The 24,098-nt window shown below is 44.6% G+C and overlaps 2 protein-coding genes across 2 annotated transcripts in view; one reads left to right on the top strand and one right to left on the bottom strand.

Annotated features, from left to right (window-relative positions):
- The window catches only part of LOC144724278 (uncharacterized protein C05D11.1-like), a 40,580-nt gene extending 31,959 nt beyond the window's left edge, over positions 1-8,621 (bottom strand). The window contains exons 1-8 of the mRNA XM_078603263.1: positions 8,430-8,621; positions 6,505-6,587; positions 5,629-5,787; positions 4,643-4,798; positions 4,489-4,542; positions 4,276-4,398; positions 3,509-3,649; positions 2,684-2,794 (exon numbers count right to left, since the gene is read on the bottom strand). Of these exons, the coding sequence (XP_078459389.1) occupies positions 2,684-2,794; positions 3,509-3,649; positions 4,276-4,398; positions 4,489-4,542; positions 4,643-4,798; positions 5,629-5,787; positions 6,505-6,587; positions 8,430-8,580 (978 nt within the window). The 5' untranslated portion in view covers positions 8,581-8,621. The remainder of the gene's footprint in view (positions 1-2,683; positions 2,795-3,508; positions 3,650-4,275; positions 4,399-4,488; positions 4,543-4,642; positions 4,799-5,628; positions 5,788-6,504; positions 6,588-8,429) is intronic.
- A 5,403-nt stretch (positions 8,622-14,024) lies between these two features.
- Positions 14,025-24,098, top strand: part of LOC144724284 (collagen alpha-1(XI) chain-like) — a 165,860-nt gene continuing 155,786 nt past the window's right edge. The window contains exon 1 of the mRNA XM_078603271.1: positions 14,025-14,984. Within this exon, the coding sequence (XP_078459397.1) occupies positions 14,879-14,984 (106 nt within the window). The 5' untranslated portion in view covers positions 14,025-14,878. The remainder of the gene's footprint in view (positions 14,985-24,098) is intronic.

Raw genomic sequence — 24,098 nt, 5'->3', positions numbered from 1 at the left:
ATGTAGGCGTGTCCAGTTACTGATACATCACGGAGCTGTCTACCGTTTACTTAAAACCTGCCACACATCTATGAAAGTGTCTTGCACATGCCAGCAAGCGACACTTCCAAAGTCCATAAACTCAGGGTTTATTACGTTTCTCAGGAGAGTGCCTAATTACATTATCACAACTGTTTAAATGAAGAGTTTTAATTACTGATTTAAAATGTAAAGCATACTCCATGATAATGACACCTTTCAAATGACAAATCCTTCCATCCAGAAGTTAAAATGCACGACTGTGGAATTTTCAACAGTGAATTACCGGAGTTGTTAGATCCAGTCATTATATCATGTGCAGTGATAATTGTGACCGTTGGGTATTTAAAGGCATATACGGGCTCACATTACAGTGAGAGTGTACATTCCTGCACATTTGTAAATGCAGTTTGGCAAAACGCCAGACGCCAGACAAAGACTGATAGGTGATTTAAGCTAAACCCTCAAATACTGGTGTAGGGGTGTTACGGAGGGGCTGTTATACAGTGGTATCAGACGGTAAACAAACACAGTGGGCGTGGCTATGTCTGTGCACAGGGGGGTGCTCACAGCGACGTCCGCACCGGGCAGCCTGGGGGGCTGGCTCGGAGCTGGGATCCCCCGGGGCCCCACCCCTCAGTGGGGGAGTTGGTATATAAGGGGGTGAGCCGGAGGGCTCGAGGCAGAATGTATGAAGCTTAACCAGTGAAGAAGGAAGATCTGCTAGATAGAGCCCTGGACTCCCCTGGATCGCTGCCCTTGTCAGGGCCGACCAGGACTGAGCCAGTGGCGTGGCCCGAGAGCCAGAGCCGGTGCTCTTGTCAGAGCTAGTCTGGGGACTCCGGGCGCCGTAAGCCCGGTTGGCCAGTGCTGGGCTAGTTAGCCTCCCCTAGCCCGATAGTGGAGGACCGAGAGGTAGGCTAGGGGTAGCCTAGTGTGTGTCTTCCCAGTTAGACGGGTGAAGGGGCCGACACCCCTTCCAGCGTTGTATGTCCTGGTCTGTATCATACCTTGTACGAAATAAATAAGTGTGCCTCCAACCCCAGCGTCCAAGTCCTCCTGAACGTTATTACACTGGCACTGACAATCACAGAATCTTTACCAGCAGACCGAGGCAGAATGTCGAATGTGTCCCAGCGTGTTTTGTTTTGGGTCACCTGCAGGAGGAACCCCAGATATTATGACTTTCATCGAGAATTTTGGGGGGTATTACAATGCGTCAACTTATGTCAAATCTGAACCTCGCGATACAAGCGTCAGAGTGCATGTGGAAGACTCGACATTGTTGATATGTGTGCATGTCGTATGCAATGGGCTCTCCCACACCACATTGTACAAATAAAACGAGTCTTGCATTGAACCCCAGCCATAATTCAAGGAAATTCGTTGAAACAGAAGGGGGCAGAATCGTTACACCCATTAATGCACACTGTATGCAATTTTCCTTATATAAAAAAAAAGTACCTCGCTTTAAATAATATAAATTTACTCCCACACAAGTCACAGAGGTTGTTTGAGCATACTTCACCACATTGGTCGGTGTGGGTTGGTGAAAGGGAGTTGGGGGGGGGGAGAGGTCCAGTGTCAGATATTCTTCGCCACTCATGTTAGTCATGGCCAGGAATCAAACTAAGGGCACCAGCTTCACCGAGCAGTCGACTAACCACGGAGGCCATCACTCCATACACTCCATTAGTGACTTCATGACAATACACCACACTGCTGCTGTACTACGATGCAGCCTCAGCCGGCATATAGCTTTTGGCTATAACATGAAAAATGCAGACAGCGTGTACAAAAACACCCTGGTGCATTTGCGGTGCCTTTGGGGCAAATTTGTCAATACCGTACCTCGGGCTGAAATGCTTTGTTACGGTCATAAGTTCACAGTTATCTACTGGGAAGTTAAAAGGTTGTAGAATCTGACTGTCAATAAACACAGAGTAATTTTTCAACGACGGAAAAAGAGGAAGACCAAGAGAGAATTGGAGAGACAAAATCGACAACCTAACAAGTCGGTTTTCACAAATTATATTCACTGTATTATAATTAAAGAGTTAAAATTGGAATAACACTGGAAATAATGACTTAAAACTTTCGTGACTGCAGGAATTCATATTCTTTGGGTCTTTCGGTAAAGCCACGTAGATAGAAAAAATAATCATAATAACAAAATTATATTTTAAATATTAATTGGAATTAATTTTTAATGGTTAATATCCAATGTGAATGATTGGTCCTTCCAGTGTGGTAAAGACACCTGTTAAAGAAGCCTATTTAAAAAGCCAGGTCAGGTAACATCATTAGTCTGACTACCTATATTATAATTCTGAATTCCGGAATCTTATCCTGATGATGCTTGATGTGGCGTCCAGCAAAATGTTGTATCCATGTGCGAAATTTGGTTTGAGGATTAATCTTCAACTTACCCGTGAGCCAAAAAGTTATAATTGGCTCGTTAAACACATGTACACGCCATGTCGGGTGGTGGAGGGCATTAAGGAAACAAATTTGGCCATATAATTACGTGATTTTAGGTCACTGGAATTTCATTGGACGACACAGCTTAGTTAGTTGAAAAACCAAAAGTTATATTCTAAGCTGTTTTGCCCGATGTTCTGTCGAGTGCAAGAACGAATAAGGTCAAAGGTCTAAGGTAAGGTACCTTGTTGCAGTACGGGTCCGAGATCTCCACCAAGTCCCGCTGGAGTGGAGATATGGCCGTATCGCTCAAATACTCCATAAGTGTAGCGATGGCAGTCATCTTGTACAGATCCTACATTGTACGTGCGTGGGGAAACAAGCGAGTGGCCGTTAAACAGCGGCCTCTCTACACCTTGTCCAATGTGTTCACTAAGTACATGTGCAATGAAGCATATAGGCAACGCGAAAAAAACACAATAGCTCTTATCTTGTCTAAACGTACTAAGGCTATATTTTCTACACTGTTGGAAGCACAGATGACACTTAGGTAGAGAGACAAAACGTTACGTTCACAACCAGGGGCTGAGTCGTAGCAATCTCTGCATTGATGTTGCATTCAAACATCGATTGCATAATGGCATTCTTGACCGAAACTTTGAAGTGTTTTTTTCCCATTAACATAGCTTCAAATCTACATTTGATAGCAAAATTCAAACAACCTATGACATTTCTACAAAGGATTATTTGCATGACTAATTTGGAGTTTGTTTTCCTTCAGGATGGGTTTTTCTTCCTTCAGGATACAATTGCCAACGCCAATATACACAGTGTCAATCTCAAGTGTTTATGAGGATTTGAAGCTTTCGTGACTGCAAGGATTGATACTCTTAGGTTTTTTCGGTAAAGTCACGTAGGTAAAAAATAATAATAAATAATAAATAAAATACAAACGTCGTGATTTATTATTTTACTTCTATTATTAATTATGCAAAACATTTTTTTTATTACCTACGTGACTTTACCGAAAAAACCTAAGAGTATGTTTATGAGGACGCAAGATTTTCACCTTGGCGTTTGGACCCCGCCAGGCGACGGTCACCATGCCGGTTGTCTCATCATCACTTGGGTATCGCACCACAGACTCTGTTAAGTCTATAAACTCAGGAACAGGGGACTGCCAAGGACGCACGTGAGGTGGCAGGGGTTCCTGGAACATAAAAAAAAAAATTGCTTAATTCAGCAATGATAATACATTTGTCGAAAAACAACTTCTAGTAGTCTTTACAAAAAAGTTAAAATATAGACATTGGTTTAAAATAAGTATCCAGTAATGGGCTTCACCTGCTTTCTATCAGTTTTAGTGTCACACTCCACAGGAGCGATTTGTTTGGTTCACTAATGATGCGTTATTGAAGATTTGATATACGTAGATTCACAATCCCGCTAGCCCACTCCAACCCACATAGTTGCGATGGCCTTGGTTCAACAACAACAATACGTTATTTCTCCCCCCCACGCCCCGAATGTTATCAGTACCTTTCAAAAATAAAAGTACCCAATAAAAGTATCCATTACCTGATTTTATATATTCATTCAGCACCATTCAAAACACTCCAAAATATAAAAAAAATCCCAAATTTGTTTAAGATTCTTTTTGGGGGCACAAAAACATATTTTCATTTACAAACATTTCTCGTAATACGAATATACTGGAAAAAAATTGTACCAGACCTAAGCTATCTAGGCCTTCTAGAACATCATTAAAACGTGCATTCTTCACGACTGTCTGTATGTGTGTCTTTATACATGACGTAGGAAGTGGTAAGAAGTCACCTTTGATTTGATTTTTTGTTCGGTGAGATCCAAAGCCCGGAAAACTTCTTCAGGGTCCACCTGGCCCGTGATGATGAGGCAAAGATTCTCGGGCCGATAAAACGTGCGGTGGTAGTCGCATACCTGCCAAGCATTATTAGAAATATCAGCACTTCCACATGGGCCTCAGGAATAAAAGTGACACGAATGGAACGTTGCATTTCGCACGCTGACCTTTTTATGCGAGGTGCTCGTCCTGAGGTTCTCTAGCATCCCGCCGGTTTCTGACTGCAAGGACACAAACATGCGGCCACGATTTAACACCAAACAGACGAAAAGGAAAATGTCAACATTCCCGTGATTCCAAGCAAATATGTGCACTTCTCACTTTGTACCCACAGCAACCGGAGTACATTGCATTAAGCATGGCACGATGTATGCGGCTCTCTCCCGTGTTCTCTCGAGCCTGCATTTCACAGTAAACGACGCCGGCGTTCTCCCCATCGCCATTAATGTGATGCACTTCTGTGATGTAGCTGGATTCCTGCGCACCACAACGGAAAATGTAAAAGAGACAAAATCAGACGTAAGGTACCATTTCCTTTTTCGTACGTTTATTTGATAAGTGTAAGCAAGCTGTTTTGACCAAATCAAACACAATGTTCACAATCTTGGCAGATCTTGCAAGCTAAGCAGAATTACACCTGGATAGTGCGTGGATGGGTGACCACCATGCACAAAGAGGCTGCTAAAGGTCGTGGGGCTACATGGTGGGCAGCAGAGGGTACTGCAGAACATATGAATGCTGTACTATAATTTAATTCCCCCACGTATACATTCCCCGGCTTCACCAACCAGCACCAACCAGTGAAGTAGGGTAAAGTAACTCCAACGACCCACGCGGCATGGGAAGGCCATCATCCAGCAGTGGATTGACAACATTCTATTTCTTTACATATATGTGCATGGGCTATCCATAATGTTACTGAGCTAACACCAGTTCATCCTTAAGACGGGGAGAATATTTTTCTCATCTACAATTCTCAAAAAGGCTGCAAGGCATGAGTGGTGTGAAGCCTTATTGGGATTTTCCCTCCAACAAACAGTCACCACAAACATTCACATCACCTATATTGACGTAAATATTACTATTTTTACCAAAACCGTTGGAGTTGTATTATTTTACCTCGGTTAAATGTCATAAGTTGCACATAATTCATCATGGATACAATAGGTTCCTGGTGCCTTCTGGTTAGAACGAGTCTTTACTTGACCTTGTTATGCCATAAAATAACATGCGTAATGTGACTCACAGGCTGAATGAGAGACAAATGACGTTTCGAATTACGAAGATATCCACGTGTAACTGGTTACCGTCAGTGTCGGGTAAAGAATGTGGTCCAGGTAAATGGGCAGCAGGTTGAAAAAACCCTCACTCCCAGCCGTCGTGATGGTGTAACACGTGTGATCGGTGTCTGTCCATGCATTTGTTCCTTGCGCCAGACACCTATTTGCTAGGAGATCCAAAACACCCTACAGCACACGAACAGGAAAACATTATCGCAGTGCCTTCAACACCAACATAGGATACGTATTGCATTCAAGTGTCAGAAAATGCAACAAAGCCATATATGTACTGTGTGTAAAATAAAACGGCGCCCACTATTACGGTGTGTTATGTTATGACAAATGTCACAAAGTTCACACCTTTGCATTGCATTTCACAACATCGCTAAATGGTAAAAATTGCAGCTATCTCAGATACATTTTGATACATAATGTGTAATTATGTAATGTTTTTATGTTAGGTTATGCAGGACCATCAATGTGGATATCCCTCAATTACCACTACAATAGTTTTATCATGGTACATGAATTTGATACACATTTTATTTTTAGTTAAAACTGAACTCTTCAGTGATCATTTTAAGATTAAATATGAAAAGGTGACGTCATGTAAAGAGTGCTGGGCGAGTTACGATGGTGCATTAGTTCCTACAAAGTGCTATGAAGCTGGTGACCTCAGTTTGACTCCTTGTCATGGATAACTTGAGTGGCGATTAAAATATGAACCGGATTCTGGTATACTCTATTCCCGAATGTGCGCTGACCAGCATGGTGCCAATATGGCCAAACAAAACCAACCAATGTGGGGTGGAGATGCCTTCATCCAGCAATAGATTTGCAAAGCCCTGAAGATTGCAATATGACATAAAGAATTCAGTAAGCGCAGTGTCAGTGTTCTCTCACTTTGTACGGGTATTCCTCGCTGCCCATGAAGACAAGGTGCTCCAAGGTGTGGGGCAGGCCATCATCATCGTAAGCCTCCGTTGCTGAAACACAAGTGTACGTCTTAAGGCAGAATTGGAGGGAAAAAATTAAGTCCGTAAAAAACAGCAAACAATTCCAAGAATAAGTGCGTGAAATAAAAAAAATAAGATGACTTTATTTGGATAATGAAGTCATTTTGTGAGTGGTCACTGCGTGGTGGGACATGGCATAGTTTTGGGAAATTTGCTGGCATCCTAATAGTTTGACACAACGTTGATGTTTGTCAACTTCTGGAATCGGTTATAGTTCTCATCCAACACTACATTTGCATTCATTAACAATAATTCAATTTTGGATTAGGCCAGATAGTAATCGAGCCAAATTTATGTGGCAAGACCGTTCACCACAATAATCAACATCACCATCAGGATCATTAGCATCAGCACCATCATCAGCACCTCCAGCAGGAGTAACACCGATATTAACATCACTACTCAGTTTAACACGTAGGCTTTTGCCAACAATATTATTCAATATTATATCTGAAATGTGTCGTAACCTCCACCACCCGATACAGCCAGTAAAGTTTGCCACGTAAACAACGTGCCAATTAGTTACTACTTCAGCCCACCGGTGTGTTGGAGAGTAAATATACAACATTCACAATTTGAATACGAATGTTTCGCTGGTAATTACATCCAGCATCACTACTATCACCATGAACATCCTTAGGACCATCACCACCACCATCAGGAAGTCCATGACCACCATCATCAGGAACAGCATCACCACCACCATCATTATCAGCATCATTACCACCAGTAACATAACCAGCACCACCAGCAGGAGTAACACCGATATTAACATCACTACTATCACCATGAACATCCTCAGCACCATCACTACCATAATAATCATCATCAGGAAGTGCACGGCCACCATCATCAGTAACAAGAGCACCGACATCATTATCACCAACATCATCATCAACAACAACAGTAGCAGCAGTGTCAGCACCATTTACAACATGAGCACCAATATCACAACCATCATGATCATGAACATTAGCATGAGCACCATCATTAGCATACTAATCGTCATCACAAGGAAGAGCAGCACAACAATCATTATCATTACCACCACCATCATCATCAGCATCACTACCAACAACATAAAGGGCATCATCACCATCATCAGTTACATAACCACTATCATCAACATCAAGATCACCAACACCATCATCATCAACCAGCATAATCATCAACACCATCATCAACGCCACCAACAGCATCACTATCACCAGTAAACAGCATCATCATCAACAGTGTCATGACTACCACCAACACCAGCACCATGATCAAAGAGCATCACCATCAACACCACCACAATCACCACCATCCAGTCACCACCATCAACACTACCACCACCAGCAACACCTCTACCATCACAACAATCACCACCAACATCACCACAATCAACACCATCAACACTACCACCACCAGCAACATCTCCACCCTCACAACAATCACCAGCAACATCCAACACCACCACCGTCACCACAATCACCAACAAACATCAACACCACCACCAACAACACCACCAACAACATGATCACCAACACCCATCAGCATACATTCACAGCGCGCCACCACCTCCACAACAACCACAACAACCACCGCCACAACAACCACCACCGCCACCACACCACCGCCACCACACCACCGCCACCACAACCATCATCACCACCACAACTATCACCACCACCACCACCACAACCATCACCACCACACCACCACCACAACCGCCACCACAACCACCATCACAACTGCCACCGACTTAGGCCGCAGACCGGAGAAGCGCCCCGCCAGTCCCGCGTAATTCGTCACGGCTGTCGCGAGCCTCACCCAGGCAGAAGTGTCCGCCGACCAGTGGGCCCTCGACGTCGGCCAGGCAGACGGTGAGGCCCGACTCCCTGGAGCGGAACTTCTTCACGGATATGTTTCCCGTGGCACACACCTCGCTCTCCAAGTCGAAGTTGCCTGTGTAAGGCGCCATGCTGCCCGCTACCACGACGACGAAGACTTGGCGGTCAATTGCGTCGTTGCGCTTTCGTCGCAGAATGAAATAATACTAAGGGGGGGAAATACGTCAATAAAGAGAATAACAGAGACGATTTTTTGTTTGTTTGTTTTGGCGTTAATCAAGAAAGTTATGGTTACAGTATGGGGTTGTCTGTGTGTCATTTACATCATGAATGTGTGTTTTAATCGGTGTGGAATCGGCGGTGGGTGAATGTGGTGAGAAGTACTGAGCGGGCTGTTATCGTGTTGCCATGCTTCACGACGGACATTGTTTAGCTCATCGGCGCTTGTGTTGACACCTTAATGAAAACAAATCTCAAAGTTACATCTTTTGCTTTACATTAACACGGCACGGGGATTATCGCGTGTGTTTAATAATGAATTATATTAAACTCTTTTTCACCACGTAATCGTTTCGCCGAATTCTTAGGTTCCAATGCCACGTGTGTAATTATCTTCGCACTAACTTATTAAATACCACTTCACACCGTATTGGTCACCCCGTGCCCATATAAAGATCAACCTTCATCCTACAAAGTCCCATCACAAGGAAGAAACACAAATAGACAATGTTTTTTTGCACGTATTGAAACGGCTGTACGCCGTATTGACCTGAAAACGCAATTTTCCTGTACAAGAATACGGGGTAAACTGGGTAAACAGGTATAGTAGTGTAATGTTTAGTAGTGTTTAGTGCAGTTCATTGCAAAACCTGTCAGCCCCTTCTCAGTGCCGACCTTTTTAACAGACCAATTCAGACCATATTGGTCACCCCGTGTCCTTATACATCTCAACCTTCATACGACAAAGTCCCATCACAAGGGTGAAACGCAAACACATAGGCATGTTTTGTTGTAAGGGATTGAAACGGCTGAACGCCGTATGGACATTAAAACTCAATTTCCCCTGTACTACAAAACGGGTTCACCGTATTGGGTTTACAGCTGTGTCAAGACCAGGTTTAGGTGTTTTAAATATGGACTATAGTTGCCGGCTTTTGCAACAGACCAAACCCGGACACATTTCTCAAGCCACGTTAGGTCTTCATCTTCTTGGTTCTTTCGGTAAAGTCACGTAGAAAGAAAATAATAAACATAATAAAATAAAAATTCTCACGACGTTTCGGCCACAACACAAGCAGCCGTCCTCAGGTGAAGAAACAGCTGTCGGAAAGACACAGAGGACACTTCTGCTGTCTTTCCGACAGCTCTGTTTCCTCACCTGAGGACGGCTGCTTGTGTTGTGGCCGAAACGTCGTGAGAATTTGTATTTTGTTTTATTTTTATTATTTTATTATTTCCCTTCTACGTGACTTTACCGAAAGAACCAAGAAGATGAATCCCTGCAGTCACGAAAGCTTTAAATCACGTTAGGTATGTCAAAACTGTTGCAGTATGCCATGATAAAGCTGAGCACCGTATCGCCGTGCAGAGATCGGAACAAATCAGCTGTTGCCACCTGAACAGGGATGCCAATTCACGGACTTTCCCGGTAAAACGAGGGCAGGTGGGCATATTTTAATCACTTAAGTTCTTTTTGTGTTTCTTAAAAAAAAGAGACGCAAACCTCGATGCAAAACTCAGTACTGGCACAGACCAGTAAATGTGCAACGTTGAACGAAAGTTGAAATTTTGCTGGGAGACTTGTAGATATGTATTTGAGATCTATGTATCTGACTTATAGATATGTATCTGATATCTGTGTATCTGACTTATAGATATGTATCTGAGATCTGTGTATCTGATTTGCAGATATGTATTTGAGATCTATGTATCTGACTTTTAGATATGTATCTGCTATCTAGACTGTGTGCCCTGCGCTGTTCGATAGGAATGTTAAGAGATGTAATGAAATAAAACCTCATTCATTCATGATATTGAGTCTCGAGTCATCCCTGATCAAGTGGGCCCTCCATTGGGATGGATGTTTGGCCAATCCGTTCACGAGTTTGTTGCATGTGGGGGGAAGCTTGGAGTTTGTCGAAGACCCACGAATACGAGATGGTAACGCTCAAAGTTCCGCACAGAAAGATGCAACAATCCATGTATGTACTGCTATATACTGACCACCTCGCAGCACACGCCTGATTATTAGCAGGGGGTCCTCCCGTCAATGTACTTAAGCAGGTTAAACCGTGCCAGATTCACATCTTGACCAATCTGCCAAAAACACATCGGCAAAGGACACATTGGAACACTGTAACCAACAATCTGGTGAAAACACTGGCCAATACGTGAATTGACAGAAGCTTGTCTTTAGCCGTAATCAATATTCCCCCTCTATTGAGATTTCCTCCTATGAACGCGTACATATATACAAGACTAGATTTTCTACCCGGCTTCGCCCAGGACTTGGATTCACCACGCCCGGCCGCCTTTGTCCCCCCAGCGGCAATGTTCACACACCACACCAGTTACTCGTTTGAGGCTGAGTCGACCTAGGGGAAGCCCAGGACCAGATCAAATAATCGTAACCGGTAGTGGCCGTGAGCGGGAATCGAACTCGGGTCGCCGGGTTCGTAGCGCGGCGCGCTAACCACTACACTACAATGCGTTACGCTTCCACATGCGCGGGTCACATGACAGATTTGACGTCACAGTTCACGAGCCGTGCAAAAAATATATGCATTATTGAGCTCCCCCCCCAAATAAAAAAAACACAAAAGTGTATTTTAATAATTTTTGCATGGTGTACACTCAGGAAAGTACCCACATGGCAAATTTCAAGTTTGTTGCATGTCGGGAAGTACGCTAAACGTTTTGAACAGACACACATTCACACATTTCCATGTTATATATATGGAGATGAAGGCGCAGCCCTGCAATTGCTCATAGGTGGAAGTACCTTAAATTTAGACAGATCTAGAGAGCCCATCTCGAGGGAATTTTGGCCTACTGCGTGCTGTCCGGAAGTCTTGGAAGATGTGTATTGGTGATGGAAAATACCCACACTTTACCCCACCACATGACCTTGCCATTGATTCAAACCCTTTCGTTATATATTTATGCGTGTGTATGCACCACGTGATGCAGAAAGCATCGATTAACATAGAAATCGTGTGTGTACCTCGCAGGTATTGATTGCTGATTTAATTTAAACTAAGAAATATTGTATGCATACGTGTGTACGTGTGTGTGTGCACTATACGCCACGTGGTATGTGTTGAGCAATCATAAGGTGCGCGCAGTGTGTTAATTGACTACATATGTACAGTATTAACCAAGAAGATCACAAATGTAATCCTGAATGCTGGGCAGTGGTGGTGCTGGCCCATTGGGGGCCCAAAGCAGAAATAATATTTCGGCCTCCCCATTTGCAAATGAGCAATATGATGGGAAATCTAGGCAAGAAATTGACATTTACTGGATGTCTGATAGGTTTAGACATAATACAGAGCTGAAGTGAGGACTAAAGAAGAGACAGAGTTGAGACAGATGTAGTGAAATGAGAGATATCGACAGGATACAAAGATGGAGTTAAATGAGGGAAGACAGATACAGATAGGATAGGGGTGAACGCATTTCCATTTAATGTTAATTTTCTCTTTACACTTCATGTTCTCTTTATGTGAATGCACTTCTTGTATGTTTATTAGGATTTTAATTGGAAGTGATATTTGGCTCACCCCTATTTTTTTTTCACGAGTCGCTTGCGGCCCTTGCTTCGTTTGCATTTGTCGAGATCCACATTCGATGCTGCTGGTTCGCATGGGCTGGAGTTTTGGGAATCCGTTTGCTTCATGGTGTTTTAAGAAATTGTTGCCGACAGCAGACAGGTTAAGACTTCAAATTGGCTTAGTTCACTGATTTGAGCAAAGAAAATTCCTACCAGATGTATTGAGGTGATAGCCTTATAGGTTAACCTAAAAGGTCAAGGAAGCAAGCCTCGGGCTGCCATTATACGTGTCAGATATTGTAAATGTTGTTCTTGACACGTTTTAATAACCGCGGAATGCGTTGCATTGTTTGGTGTTTTTAAACAGTTTTTTTACAACGTTGTCCTTTCGTGGCACAAAGTGTGGTTGCTGTCTCTCACAAGAGTTCGTGGTGGGTTTCCTGGGTGTCCAGTGGCGTCTGTAAATGGAATCGTTGGAGATGGGATACGCGAACGGCATTCCTCCAACAAAAGTATTTTTGTCCTCAAGACTCGACTGCAAACTTCAAAGGCGTGTTGATTTATAACGACACATTTTTCAGAACCGTTCCTGTTGTCATGTCGCTATCACAGCGTATTTTATGTATTTCTTTTGTAAATTCACTTGGACTATTTAAACCCACGGATAACATCAATGGCGAGTCACATCTGAACCGGTCCTGAGCTCCCCGGTTACCACTTTTCACCAACTAGTACTGACCAGTGTATGGTGAAGTATGGTCAAACAACCCGCACGACTGACACAACGTGGGGAGGTCTCCATCCAGCAGTAGATCGACGAAGGGATCTCTTTTTTACCATATATGTAGCACCACTCTTTACCTCTAACGGGATACATAGTCTGCAAAACTTATCAAAATTACCAACATCGCTAAGGCTCCAGCGAAGATACAGCCAACCCTGTTTTGGCAACAAACCTTCCGTTTACAAAAAAAAACACAGGACGTTGTTTTCGTTGAGTTAGGGTCATTTTCGAGATGAATGGATCGCCCCTGCTCTCTCTCTCTCTCTTGCTCTGACAATAGCCCACAAGACCGCCCCCCCCCCTGCTTACAATTCATGCAGTCCGTTTAATGCAGTGAAAGGTGAGTGGGCGGCTGCGTGTTGAGGCGCATTGCGAGGTATGGGATGTGACCCGGCTGAGTGGGATTGTTGGTGTGGTGCGTGTGTGGTTGGGGGGGGGGGTATGAAGGGGGGGGGGGTATAAGAGGTGAGGGGAGGGGTATGCGTTTGAGTGTGAAGGGGTGTATGTGTGTGGGTGGGGGGTGGGTGCGTGTGGGTTGGAGGGGGTCTGGATGGATTCACCGAAAGTGTCAGAGGGAGGCAGTAGTCTAGTAGTTAGCGTTTTGCGCTGCGAACCCAAGCCACCAGAGTTCGATTTTCAATCGCGAATCCAATAACAGTGGTGGATATTTGAATCGGTCCTGGACCTCCCCCTACGTCGACTCAGCCTTAAATTCCTCAAATGAGTAAACATCAGCACTGGGGAGACAAAGGCGGCTGAGCGTGGTGTTGGCCTTTTGTGAGCCGTGCCGGTCATCATAGGTGCTCGCTGACAGCACTTGCCCTAAAGATCTTGGGAGAATCTTTGTCTGTGGGACTGAATGAGAGTGCGTGTTTGTAGGTGTGTCTGTGCGTGTGAGAGTGGATGGGGGCGTTTGTGAATGAGTTAGAGAGAGTCTTGGGTGAGTGGGTGTGAGTGCGTGAATTCGTACTAGGGTGAGTGAGTGAATGTGAGTTAGAGAGTCTTGGGGTGGGTGTGAGTGCGTGTGCGTGGCGGGGAGCGCTAGTGCAGCGGTTAGCACGCTGCGCTACGAACCCAGGTTCGACACCAGTGACGCTTATCTGGAACCGGTCCTGCGCCTCGCTTAGGTCGACTCAGCCTCAAATGAGAACTTGGTGCGGTGTTCCGTGCCGGCCTTCGTAGGTACTCGCTAACAACACTTGCCCCTACAATCCGTTAAGGCTATAACGGGTGACCTTTGTCTTTGCGTGTGGATGCATGGGTGCGTGAGCGAGTGAGTGAATGAGCACGTGAATGTGCGTTAGATGGAGGGAGTCTCTGGTAGGTGTGTGTATGTGCGTACGAGTTGGGTGGGTTGGGTGGGTGCTTGAATGAGTGGAGTGTTGAATGCCTGTGCGTGGCGCTGCTGGAGGTGGAGTGAGAGGGAGGGAGATTTCTGGATGGGTGGGTGGGTGGTTGGCTGAGTGGTGAGTGGATAGTCCCTACCGACTTGTAAGTGGGTTGGGTGGGTGGCTTGTATTGCTCGCTCTCTCTCTCTCCCTCTCTCTGGTCATTGGTCTTGCACTGCAACCCATACGACCGGTAACAAGTTGCGGACATTCCCCGGCTGGGTGCAGAACAGACCCGCGGATAAACATTGGCTTTCAAATAGCCAAGTCCCCAGCAGGTCGCGTCTGCGGAGCTTCATATGAAACGTGTAGACCAATGCAGCCTTTAAAGTTCCACTAACTGTGATTTAGTTGGGTTTTTTGTTGTTGTGTCGGCAAGCCAGTAAGTTAGCAAGCCGGCACGCCAGACGTTCCACGTGCAAGAATTCACAAAGCAGAAACATAGGTGCGCACGGCAGGGCAACGTTTGCGTTATCACAGCGAGTATGGGTTGGCACGCGACAGTGAAGTGGAAGACTAAAAGATGGAACTCGGCTTTGAGTTTGATCTCGGCCATGTGCGTCCTGCAACACGCGTGGCCGGCACATGCAGGTGAGTGCGCGCAAAAGCGATGCGTGGACGAGAGTTTTTTAGCCACCTTTTTTTAAATTGTTTGTTTCAAATTGTGCGACGATGTGTCTGTCTGTCTCTTGTCGCTGACCATTGCCTCTGCTGTAATGCCTTTGAGATCAAGTTCACCGAGCGTCTAACCACGACGACGCACAATCGCACTGAGCTGCGCACGAACCTCGGCTGCATTGTCTCCCCGATGTTTGTCCTGTTATTTTCAAACAAAAGTTTTGTGATCCGTTGTATATGCGCGTGCGCGCGTATGTGCGTGTCAGCGACCCAAAGCTGTCTAACTGTGTTGACACCGGTGCCAATGACTTGTTTGGGTTGCGTCTTACTCTCTGGAACGTCTATTAATCGGGAGAAAACGGCGTATACAGGGCTGATCCACTTATAGATACCCCACCGAAATAACTTTGCAGTATGGAGGAAATTACATTTTTATTTCAAGGCCTCTTCACGTCTCCCACCGATCTCACCACACGTCTTAAACCGTGAAACTGCCTCCTCTGTAAGATACGGAGCCATCGCTCTCACGCTATTCAATCGACCTGTGAGAATAAATTGGCGGACAGAAATCAGTGGGGGCATTTATTAATGGATCGCCTTGTATAAGCGGAACACAATGTGGTATTTATAGCAAACGGGATATTGGCTTTGGGTGTCTGTGTACTGCAGGGGCTTGCACTAAATTTATATATAGAGAGAGATGATTGACAGCCCTTGGCTTTCCAAATGCACGTTGTTGAACACTTGCCACATAGTTATGTTAATCTCAAGTGTGCATGCTTTAACAGAAAGCAGCTAGTGTGAGTCTATAGAGTCGTGAGTTTACGGAGTGAATTCTAGATTTGAAGCTTTCGTGACTGCAAGGATTCATACTTTTAGGTTTTTTTCGGTAAAGTGACGTGGGCAAAAATAAATAATAAAAATATTAATAATAGAAATAATAATAGAATTAAAATTAATTTTATTTCTAAATAATAATAAAAGTAAAATTAATTGTATTTCCATTATTATTTCTATTATTTTTATTTTTATTATTTATTTTTACCTACGTGACTTTACCGAAAAAACCTAAGAGTATGTACGGAGTGAACTCATTTTAGATTACAAATACAACTCTTTGTGAATACACTGCTGGGCGAAGGCCTCACAAAATCGTGTCTATCATGGGGCGGGGAGGTTGTTTGACCATACTTCACCACACTGGTCAGTGAAGCGGGCTGGTGAGGAGTGGAGGCTCCCAGGTAACCGGTTCCAGATATCGCTCGTGGCTGATGTTGGCCGCGTCTAGGAATCGAACTCAGGTTACCGAGATCACATGGTGCAGTGCGCTAACCACGGTGCAGCCCCTGCACCATCGTATAAAGAGTTGTATACAATAATAAAGGTCGTTTATCATGTTTGTTATATGAAAGCGCGTGTTTTATCAGACTTGAACATTACTGGAGTCTGAATTTTGCACGCTCTAGTATGCCGTGTGTGTGTGTGTAAAGATGCAAGAGTGTCTTTCATTAGCAATTTGTACGCACGGCAACAGCTTGACACGGATGCATAGCTAGCCAATGTAATCAAACAAGTATCGGAAACAGCGCATTAAGGTCTGTTATGTTTTTTGTATAATCTGTGGCTAGTGTCTGGTGAGCACCTGGTCAGTGGTGGTGTCTGGACAGTGTGTCAGATCACTGGTGAGTGGTCAGTGGTGTAAAAGTGGCAGGTGAGTGTCTGGTGAGTGTGCTTTATCAGGTGAGTAGAGTGTGTGTCTAGTTATATGATTGAAGTTTAGGGGGAGCCGCCTTTGGGACGAGTTGAATACAGGTTCAGATTCTGAATACGTGGATTTGCAAGCATGCGTCGCACCACAGCTGTAGTGATTCTCAATTACTTGGCATGAAAGAATGCGAAACGGGAGACACTAATTGACTTAATGGGGTAGCTAATGAAAAACAAATGGATAGTTACCATGAACCGCACGGCTGTCCCTCGTCATGATCCAAGCCACCACAAAGAGCCAAACCAAGGACTAGGCATGTCACACAATCGTTTCAAAAGCATAACACTACGAATACAGCCATCTTAAATGACATAAACCCACAAGGTACACCCACCCCCATGAAACCTACAACGTTGCAAATTAAAACCACAAAGCTTGTGCTCAACTAACCACACACTCTCGCTCGCACCTGCCCATTATCAACTTAAACTCACCATGCACAAAAGAAACCTTACATTCATGAAACGAACAATAGTCTAAAGTCAACGTGATTTCCTGCTCAAATGAGCCCTAAGCTCAGCGGTGGAAATTCCACAATCCTATGACAGGAAGCAAGTCTATCCTCAGGACAACCACTGCTAAAATACATGTACATTGTACGAATGCCGTGGTAGCCAGGCCTTTTGTTTTTGTTCAACCAGTGGCAGATTACTGTAATGGTGAGGGAAACTAATATCAAGAAGAAATCTCAACAAAAATAGTTTAGTTTTTTGCCGCCAAACAGGAGTTGGGGGGCGGCGGTTGTGCAAAAATAGTATGCACACAGTAGGAGGGATGGTGCAAGTGACAGCTTAATGTGGTGGGTGTCATTCTTGTCCTCAATGCGTGAGGCCATGCCAGACACTGTTTAGAGATATACATTACCGACGGTTTACATTTTTGTTTGCACTCACCGTTTGTGGCAAAAAAAATCGGTGGCTTTCACCGCCTAGCCATGTGTATATGGCCATATGCACGCCATTTTTGCCGAGGTGTGCTTGAGATTAATAATGATTGTTGCCCGTTTACCCAAGAAAGCCACACCGAGACCGAAGGCCCTTCTTCGGGAGGATTCTCAATTGGGATTGGTGGCCAACCAAAGAGTGTGCACGTTTTCAGCGAGGGTAGCAAACATAGAGAACCCAGAGGAAACGGCTGGAGAACAGGGGAACATGCAAGAAAGGTGTCCCAGTCAGGAGTCGAACTCTGATACGTCTTGCTGTGAGACACAAGCAAGCGTTACCACTGCACCCACCATCTTTATTAGTTAGCTGGACTCATCCGATTATTTAAATCATCGATGTTTTTTACTCATCGAATAACACAAAAAATATATTAAAAAACAGTAGTCTCACCGCTGTTCCCACAAGTGCCGCTGGTTGGGAGGTAGTGGGTGGGGCTTCGTGACGTCATCATCAGCTGCATCATGCTGGGCGTGGCTTGTAGGGGGTTTCATACCTTTAGGAAGCAGGAAATTGTGTTGGTCACCGCTTTTAAAAGGGACCGAGTAATCGACCCCAACCAAGTACAGGAGTAGATTACACATTTTTACGGACTATTCGACTGATTATCCCAGCTCGACTTGACCTTGATTGGTTTTCAGTTGGTCACGACTGTACATTTTGTTGAATGTGCAGTCTTTTGCATGTGCATGTGGAAGGAGTCGTGTTTGTACGCATGTGCTGTGATAAAGCAACTCCTCTCATTTAAATGTTGGCCATCCAAGCAGTATGCAGTAGCGGATATTGGTGTCAAAGTGATCACGCACCGCTTGAGCTAATGCTTTAATACTGCTGGTGCAGACATGTAATAAGACAAATGTTTCTTCAAATTCATTTTGCGTATAACCTGTGCAAGTATAATACTAATAGTTCCTGCGGTGTACATTTACATATGGTATTGTTTCCACTCAGTGGCGTGGCGTTGCTGGCATGGGCTATGGTGCAGGATATTAAATGAGGGCCGCCTATCCAATTTCGTGTAGTCCAGCGCATGCCCCCCCCCCCAAACCTGTGGGCCCCAATGCAGTCGCACCGCCTACACACCCAATAGCTACGCCGGCAGTAATAGACATCGTTGAGTTTGATGTTGCGGCCCACTAACTTCGCGAAACTTTACGCTGGAAAATGTAATGCTTTCCACATCAACCGCAAGCGAAATGGGGGTTTGATCCTCCACCCCCCCCCCCCCACGTCAATGACAGCCCACAGTCAGATGTCACTTTCTTCAAAAAGTCTAATGCACAATGACTGTCGAAGGATTTGGCCCCAAGGGTCTGCAATGCAAGTGAAACCCTCCTCCCTAAGTCACTCTTGCAGTTGCGCCTGCCTGTTATGTGTAAGCACTTGATTATACGGCACTGACAGGGCGGTGGCACAGTGGTTAACGCACTCTGCTCTGAACCCGATGACCTAAGTTCGATTCCCGGCCACGTTTACAGACTGTGGCGAGCGTTTTCCGAACGAGTCCTGGATCTCATTCTCCTTCTGCAGCATGCAGAAGCCTTCATCCAGCAGTGGATTGACAAAGGGGTAATAGTGGGATGCCACGAATACTGAATAAATAATGTACACCCCTTGGGCAATCCACTGCTGGATGAAAGTATTCTCACACCGTGTCAAACATGGGAGTTATTTAACCATACTTCAGTATGCTATTCATTCAGTAAGAGTCTGTGCTGCACCTGTTTTAATATATATATACAATGGAATTGTAAAGAGCTTCAAAATAAAAAAAAAGTTTATTGTATGTTTGGAGTTCGTGTTTATTTTCTTTAAATGCAGTTGATGGCTTTACTTTACAATTATGTTACATCCCATTGCGCTGCGAAAGTCGGTGCTCTATTCACTACACGGTCAATGCCACTGAATTTTAAAGAAGTTATTTAGACATTGGTGGACCGGCGGTGCAGTGGTTAGCGTACTGCATTACGAGCCCAGGGAGCCGAGTTCAAATGCCAGCCAAGGCAAACATCAGTGGCGAGTGATATGGGAACCAGTCAGGGGTCCCATTCTCCCTCCACCAACCTGTACTGACCAGTGAGGGGAAATTTGGCCATAGAAAACCCACAGGAACGACACGGGGGGGCCTTCATCCATCAGTTGAATGACAAAGAGTTGTAAATGACTATAACTTAATAGAGCTGTATAAGCATGAGTGTATTCAAACAACCATGAAATGCCTGATAACTCAATAAAAATCCTTCAGTGCTCAACGACGTTGTGAATGTTTAAATCATCACTTTTTTTCCAGTAAAATATATTCCTCTCGTAACTTCCGTGTTGTTGATTAATAAACCACAGGTTGTCAATAAATGCATTAATTATCCATGATTAAATATGACATATCCAGTTTGAGATGGCTTGATAATAATAATTACACACTTCTCGCGATTGGAAGAATGCAGAGTTTCTTCCCTCTAAACCCCCCACGTGTCTGCAGCAGTGTTGGTGGCACACATCTTAACGGGATTGCAGTCCCAGGTATTCATCAACATCAGCTTTGCTTAATCATACGCCTCCTGTGCAATGGAACATTTCTTACGTTTTTCGGTAAAAAAATGATAACTAAATAAACAACTTCGAGGAAATGTTACCAACATTTCAACTTCACCATTCAAACCGCTCATTATTATTACGAAATGGTGGACGATATCTAAATAACCACCCCGTGCAATTTCCAACAAAAAAAACGTGTTGAGTCTAGTTAGCGCTGTTTGAGGCTCAGAATCGTTTGAACTGCGGCCGTATTATGTCTGCGAGCATTGCCAGCGGGAAGTTTTTCGTAATATATACAAGCTCCGTGCGCGAAGGTTTACGTTAAATCGACGACGCTTCACAGACTATAGTGTTGGCTATCGCGTGCTCGCTGAAGCATCAAACCGGCCCTTCACTCTCCCTCCTCCATTCACTTGGCGGACGCGGAGCTCCACTGAGTAAGAGCAACGCAACAATTGTGAGTTCTTCAGCTGTAGCCTGGCCCGTTTCGATTTGTTTGTATTGTTTGTTGTTCTGCCCGTGAGAGGGTCTCAGCGCACTTGTTCGATTCGCGTGGAGCGCGTGTGGATCCCGTGGGGGTGGGGGGGGGTCCCGTGGGCGGGGGGGGGGTCCCGTGGGGGGGGGGGGGGTCCGTGGGGGGAGGGGGTCCAGGGAGGGTTCCCGGGGGGCGGGGTCCCGGGGGCACATTTCAGGCCGAAGCGAGGGACAATAAGGAGACGCTTCTGCGCGCTCGCAGTGCGAGTTGTCTGCAGCCGCCACTAAGACGTCCCCACGCCTGGCCACCTCCACACCCCCTTTCCACCACTCCCCTCGCAACCCCCCCCACCCCCCCACCTTTCCAAAACTCATCCAACTGCTGCCCTCCCCACCCACCCCCCACTCCCTTCACCGAGTTGCCTGGAGGGCTTTTGTCTGACATTCTGCTGATATCGGGCCTGGCAGCGGCTCAGGTTTAAATGGTAATCAGGTACAGCCAGGTACATTGTGCTGCGTGCTGACGAAGTCACACAAGGCATTGAATGGTTGTGTCGCTTTATTTTCTTGTCTTTTTCCACCAATGTTTTTTTTAAGTTGTGTCGTTGATGTCATGTTATTTCAGTTTCAGTTCAGTTCATTTATTAGGTATAGCCCTGTGAGCCACGCGGCTCTTAAATCGGGTGCAACCGCAACAAACAAAAACATGAACAAGAAACATCTTAAAGTGACTACGCACAACAGAAATGTCCAGGAAAAAACATGCAAAGTCTTCCAGAAATAGCACCGTATATCAACGCTATGAGACAAAGCATCCATTCGGAACTCTCACACAGCAGTTACAGCCCCGTGTGGTAGACAGAACATGTTCCGCAGTGAGAGATTTCTCAGAATTGCTTGTGGAGTTCCTTCAAGTGACCCTTTTTTGCCACACGCTATGAGTGCACTTTCCCATCTTTGTAACTAGTTAAACCGCATATGCGGTGGTTGAGATCACTTTCCCATGCTCATACCTGCAGCGGAAAATCAGAGTTGCCAACTCAGTGACTTTATTGCAGGATCTGGCGACTTCTTGGGTTTCCCTCGGGACAACAATGTTTTTTGTTTGTTGTCAAAGCAAATAGCGGATTTCTGGGATGAGGACATGATGCAGATCTAAGAGCGATTTCAGAAATGTCTTGAGGGCCATGTCTCAGTTTAATATTTAATACTCGGTCAATTGTTTCATGGCATGAGATATCGCGACTTTTTGACGTTCGTTTGGACGACTGTGCGCTTTAAGGAGTCGGCCACACTGTCGAAGGAGTGACTCTTTACCCGCTGACGCATGCATATTTTTTCGTACGTTTGTAAGAATAATGAGAACATCCAGGTGTGTTTTATCTCATTGCAGTGGGATTCTTGTTGTCACAGACTTCCACAGACATGTAGCCAGGGGACAAAAAAGAAACAGGTACGGCATTGACTTGGTCTGCCGAATGGATTCTTAAGAAATAATTACAATGCAGCAATGGTTATGTTTAATGAAGAATCTGAAACCTAATACTCCAGAATGTACAATCTGCTGGAGATGTGTAATGCCTCTGGGATGCTTAGCAGCTGCTGAAGAGCCACCTTGTGTGTGCGCGCGCCCGTGTGCACGTGCGTGTACGTGATTGTGCGCGTGTGCACGTGTGTGTATGTGGTTGTGCGTACACGTGTTTGTGTACGTAGCCAACCGATTGCCACGGTTGACTACGTACGGTCCGAAAGAAGTTCAAAATGTGCGACTGTTGCTTTTAACGTGAATGCAGTGAGTAACTTAGCCTCAGGGGGGAAATTAGTTTCAATCCAGAATTCCTGGAAAGACCCAGAAAATAATTTAAAAGATAAATTATGAAATAAAGCACTTATACCCATTTTGAATCTCCTGTTGAGGCAATTTAGCTGTTCAAATGATTATGCGTTTTTTTTAAGGAAACCAAATTAACATTAATCAAAGGCCATGCGAGGCTAACTTGGCTTTTTGAGCCTAATGGACTGGAACTGAGTGTGTGTGTGTTCCGGATGGAGTTTGGGTACCGGCTTTTGGGGGCCCATGGAGTGGAAAGACCAGTTGGCCGCAAGTGCGCTCGTGGTTTTTTGCTAAAAAGGTTATGGGTCTGATAATTGTTGGATGCCACATTGAGATGGTAATATCATCCAAATGATTGTTCACCACAAAATGATGTATGGCTTGTTTGAAGAGTTTTAATTTCTGCATCGTTAAGGCATTTTCATTTAACTTTAGTTTTTTTATTTAAGCGTGATAATAATACTAATTTGGAAATATTTAAAAAGTAAGTTAATATTTCAAACGCATTTTTTTCACGTGAGCAAAAACATCTTATTGAAGGTGTACTTGGGAGCTCTCTCACCCTCCTGACCCTCTTTATGTTATGAAGAAGGGCCATTACCCAAAACGTCACCTATAATATAGTTTACATTTTCAGGCAGTGTTATTTATTTTGTATTTTGGAATTTTAACATATCTCTAATATGGGTGCATCACTCATCAATCACGCACCTTACTTTCAACCCCTTGACATCACCAACAAAGGCTGCGTTTATCAAAACCAACATTTCGAACCACGGGCCCTTAGATTTGTTTTTGGAAACAATGTGTTGGATTTAAGACTTTAGGTTTGCGTTTAATTTCAAGTTGGCGGTGTGTGCTTTTAGAGATCCTGCTCCATCCCTCAGAGTTTCAGAGATTTGGGAATTGCCTGTTTGGAAAGCTGGGAATGCTTTGGGCTTGTTTTACTAGTCTTCTTGCGCGCGGGTGACAGTGAGAAAAATAAACAGACGAACCCAGTCACCGTTGGCCAACAGTTGGCCGACAGGGGACTTTTTTTAGAAAAGCCACATTCCTTAAGAGAGAATGCACCCGGATTTATTCCTGTAATTTCTGAAATTGTTGTATTCTTACCGAGCATCGGCTTTCAATGAAATTGACCTTTTTGACGAAAAGAGAAAATACCCCTGCATTCTGACAGATTAAAGTTGACAGTGTGGAACAAGCATTGTGGTGACATGATGTATGTCTGTTGGAAATATTGCCATTTTTGTTTTGAACACGAAAGACATCCTTCCAAGATGCACTTCTTAAGACTTTTTGTGCTCTTCTATTTCAAGAGCAGTGTTCACCATCTTTGTAAAACTGACCTTAACCCATTCCCATTCCGATGACGTACAATGTACAATGTACGTCATCGGAAGGCCATGCGGGAGGGAGTGTGGCACAGTTTGGCCAAAGCTACCGCAGAGTGTGGTTGTGTCGCTGCAGTTCTCTGCGGTGAGTACATGTCTTTTAAAGCAACGGCGCTACGCCTCTCACCAAATTCAAGAAAC

The sequence above is a fragment of the Lampetra planeri genome, chromosome 20, assembly GCF_965212315.1.
Source record: "Lampetra planeri chromosome 20, kcLamPlan1.2.h2, whole genome shotgun sequence".
NCBI classification, from domain to species: Eukaryota; Metazoa; Chordata; class Hyperoartia; order Petromyzontiformes; family Petromyzontidae; genus Lampetra; species Lampetra planeri.
This window is presented reverse-complemented; position numbering and strand designations above follow the sequence as displayed.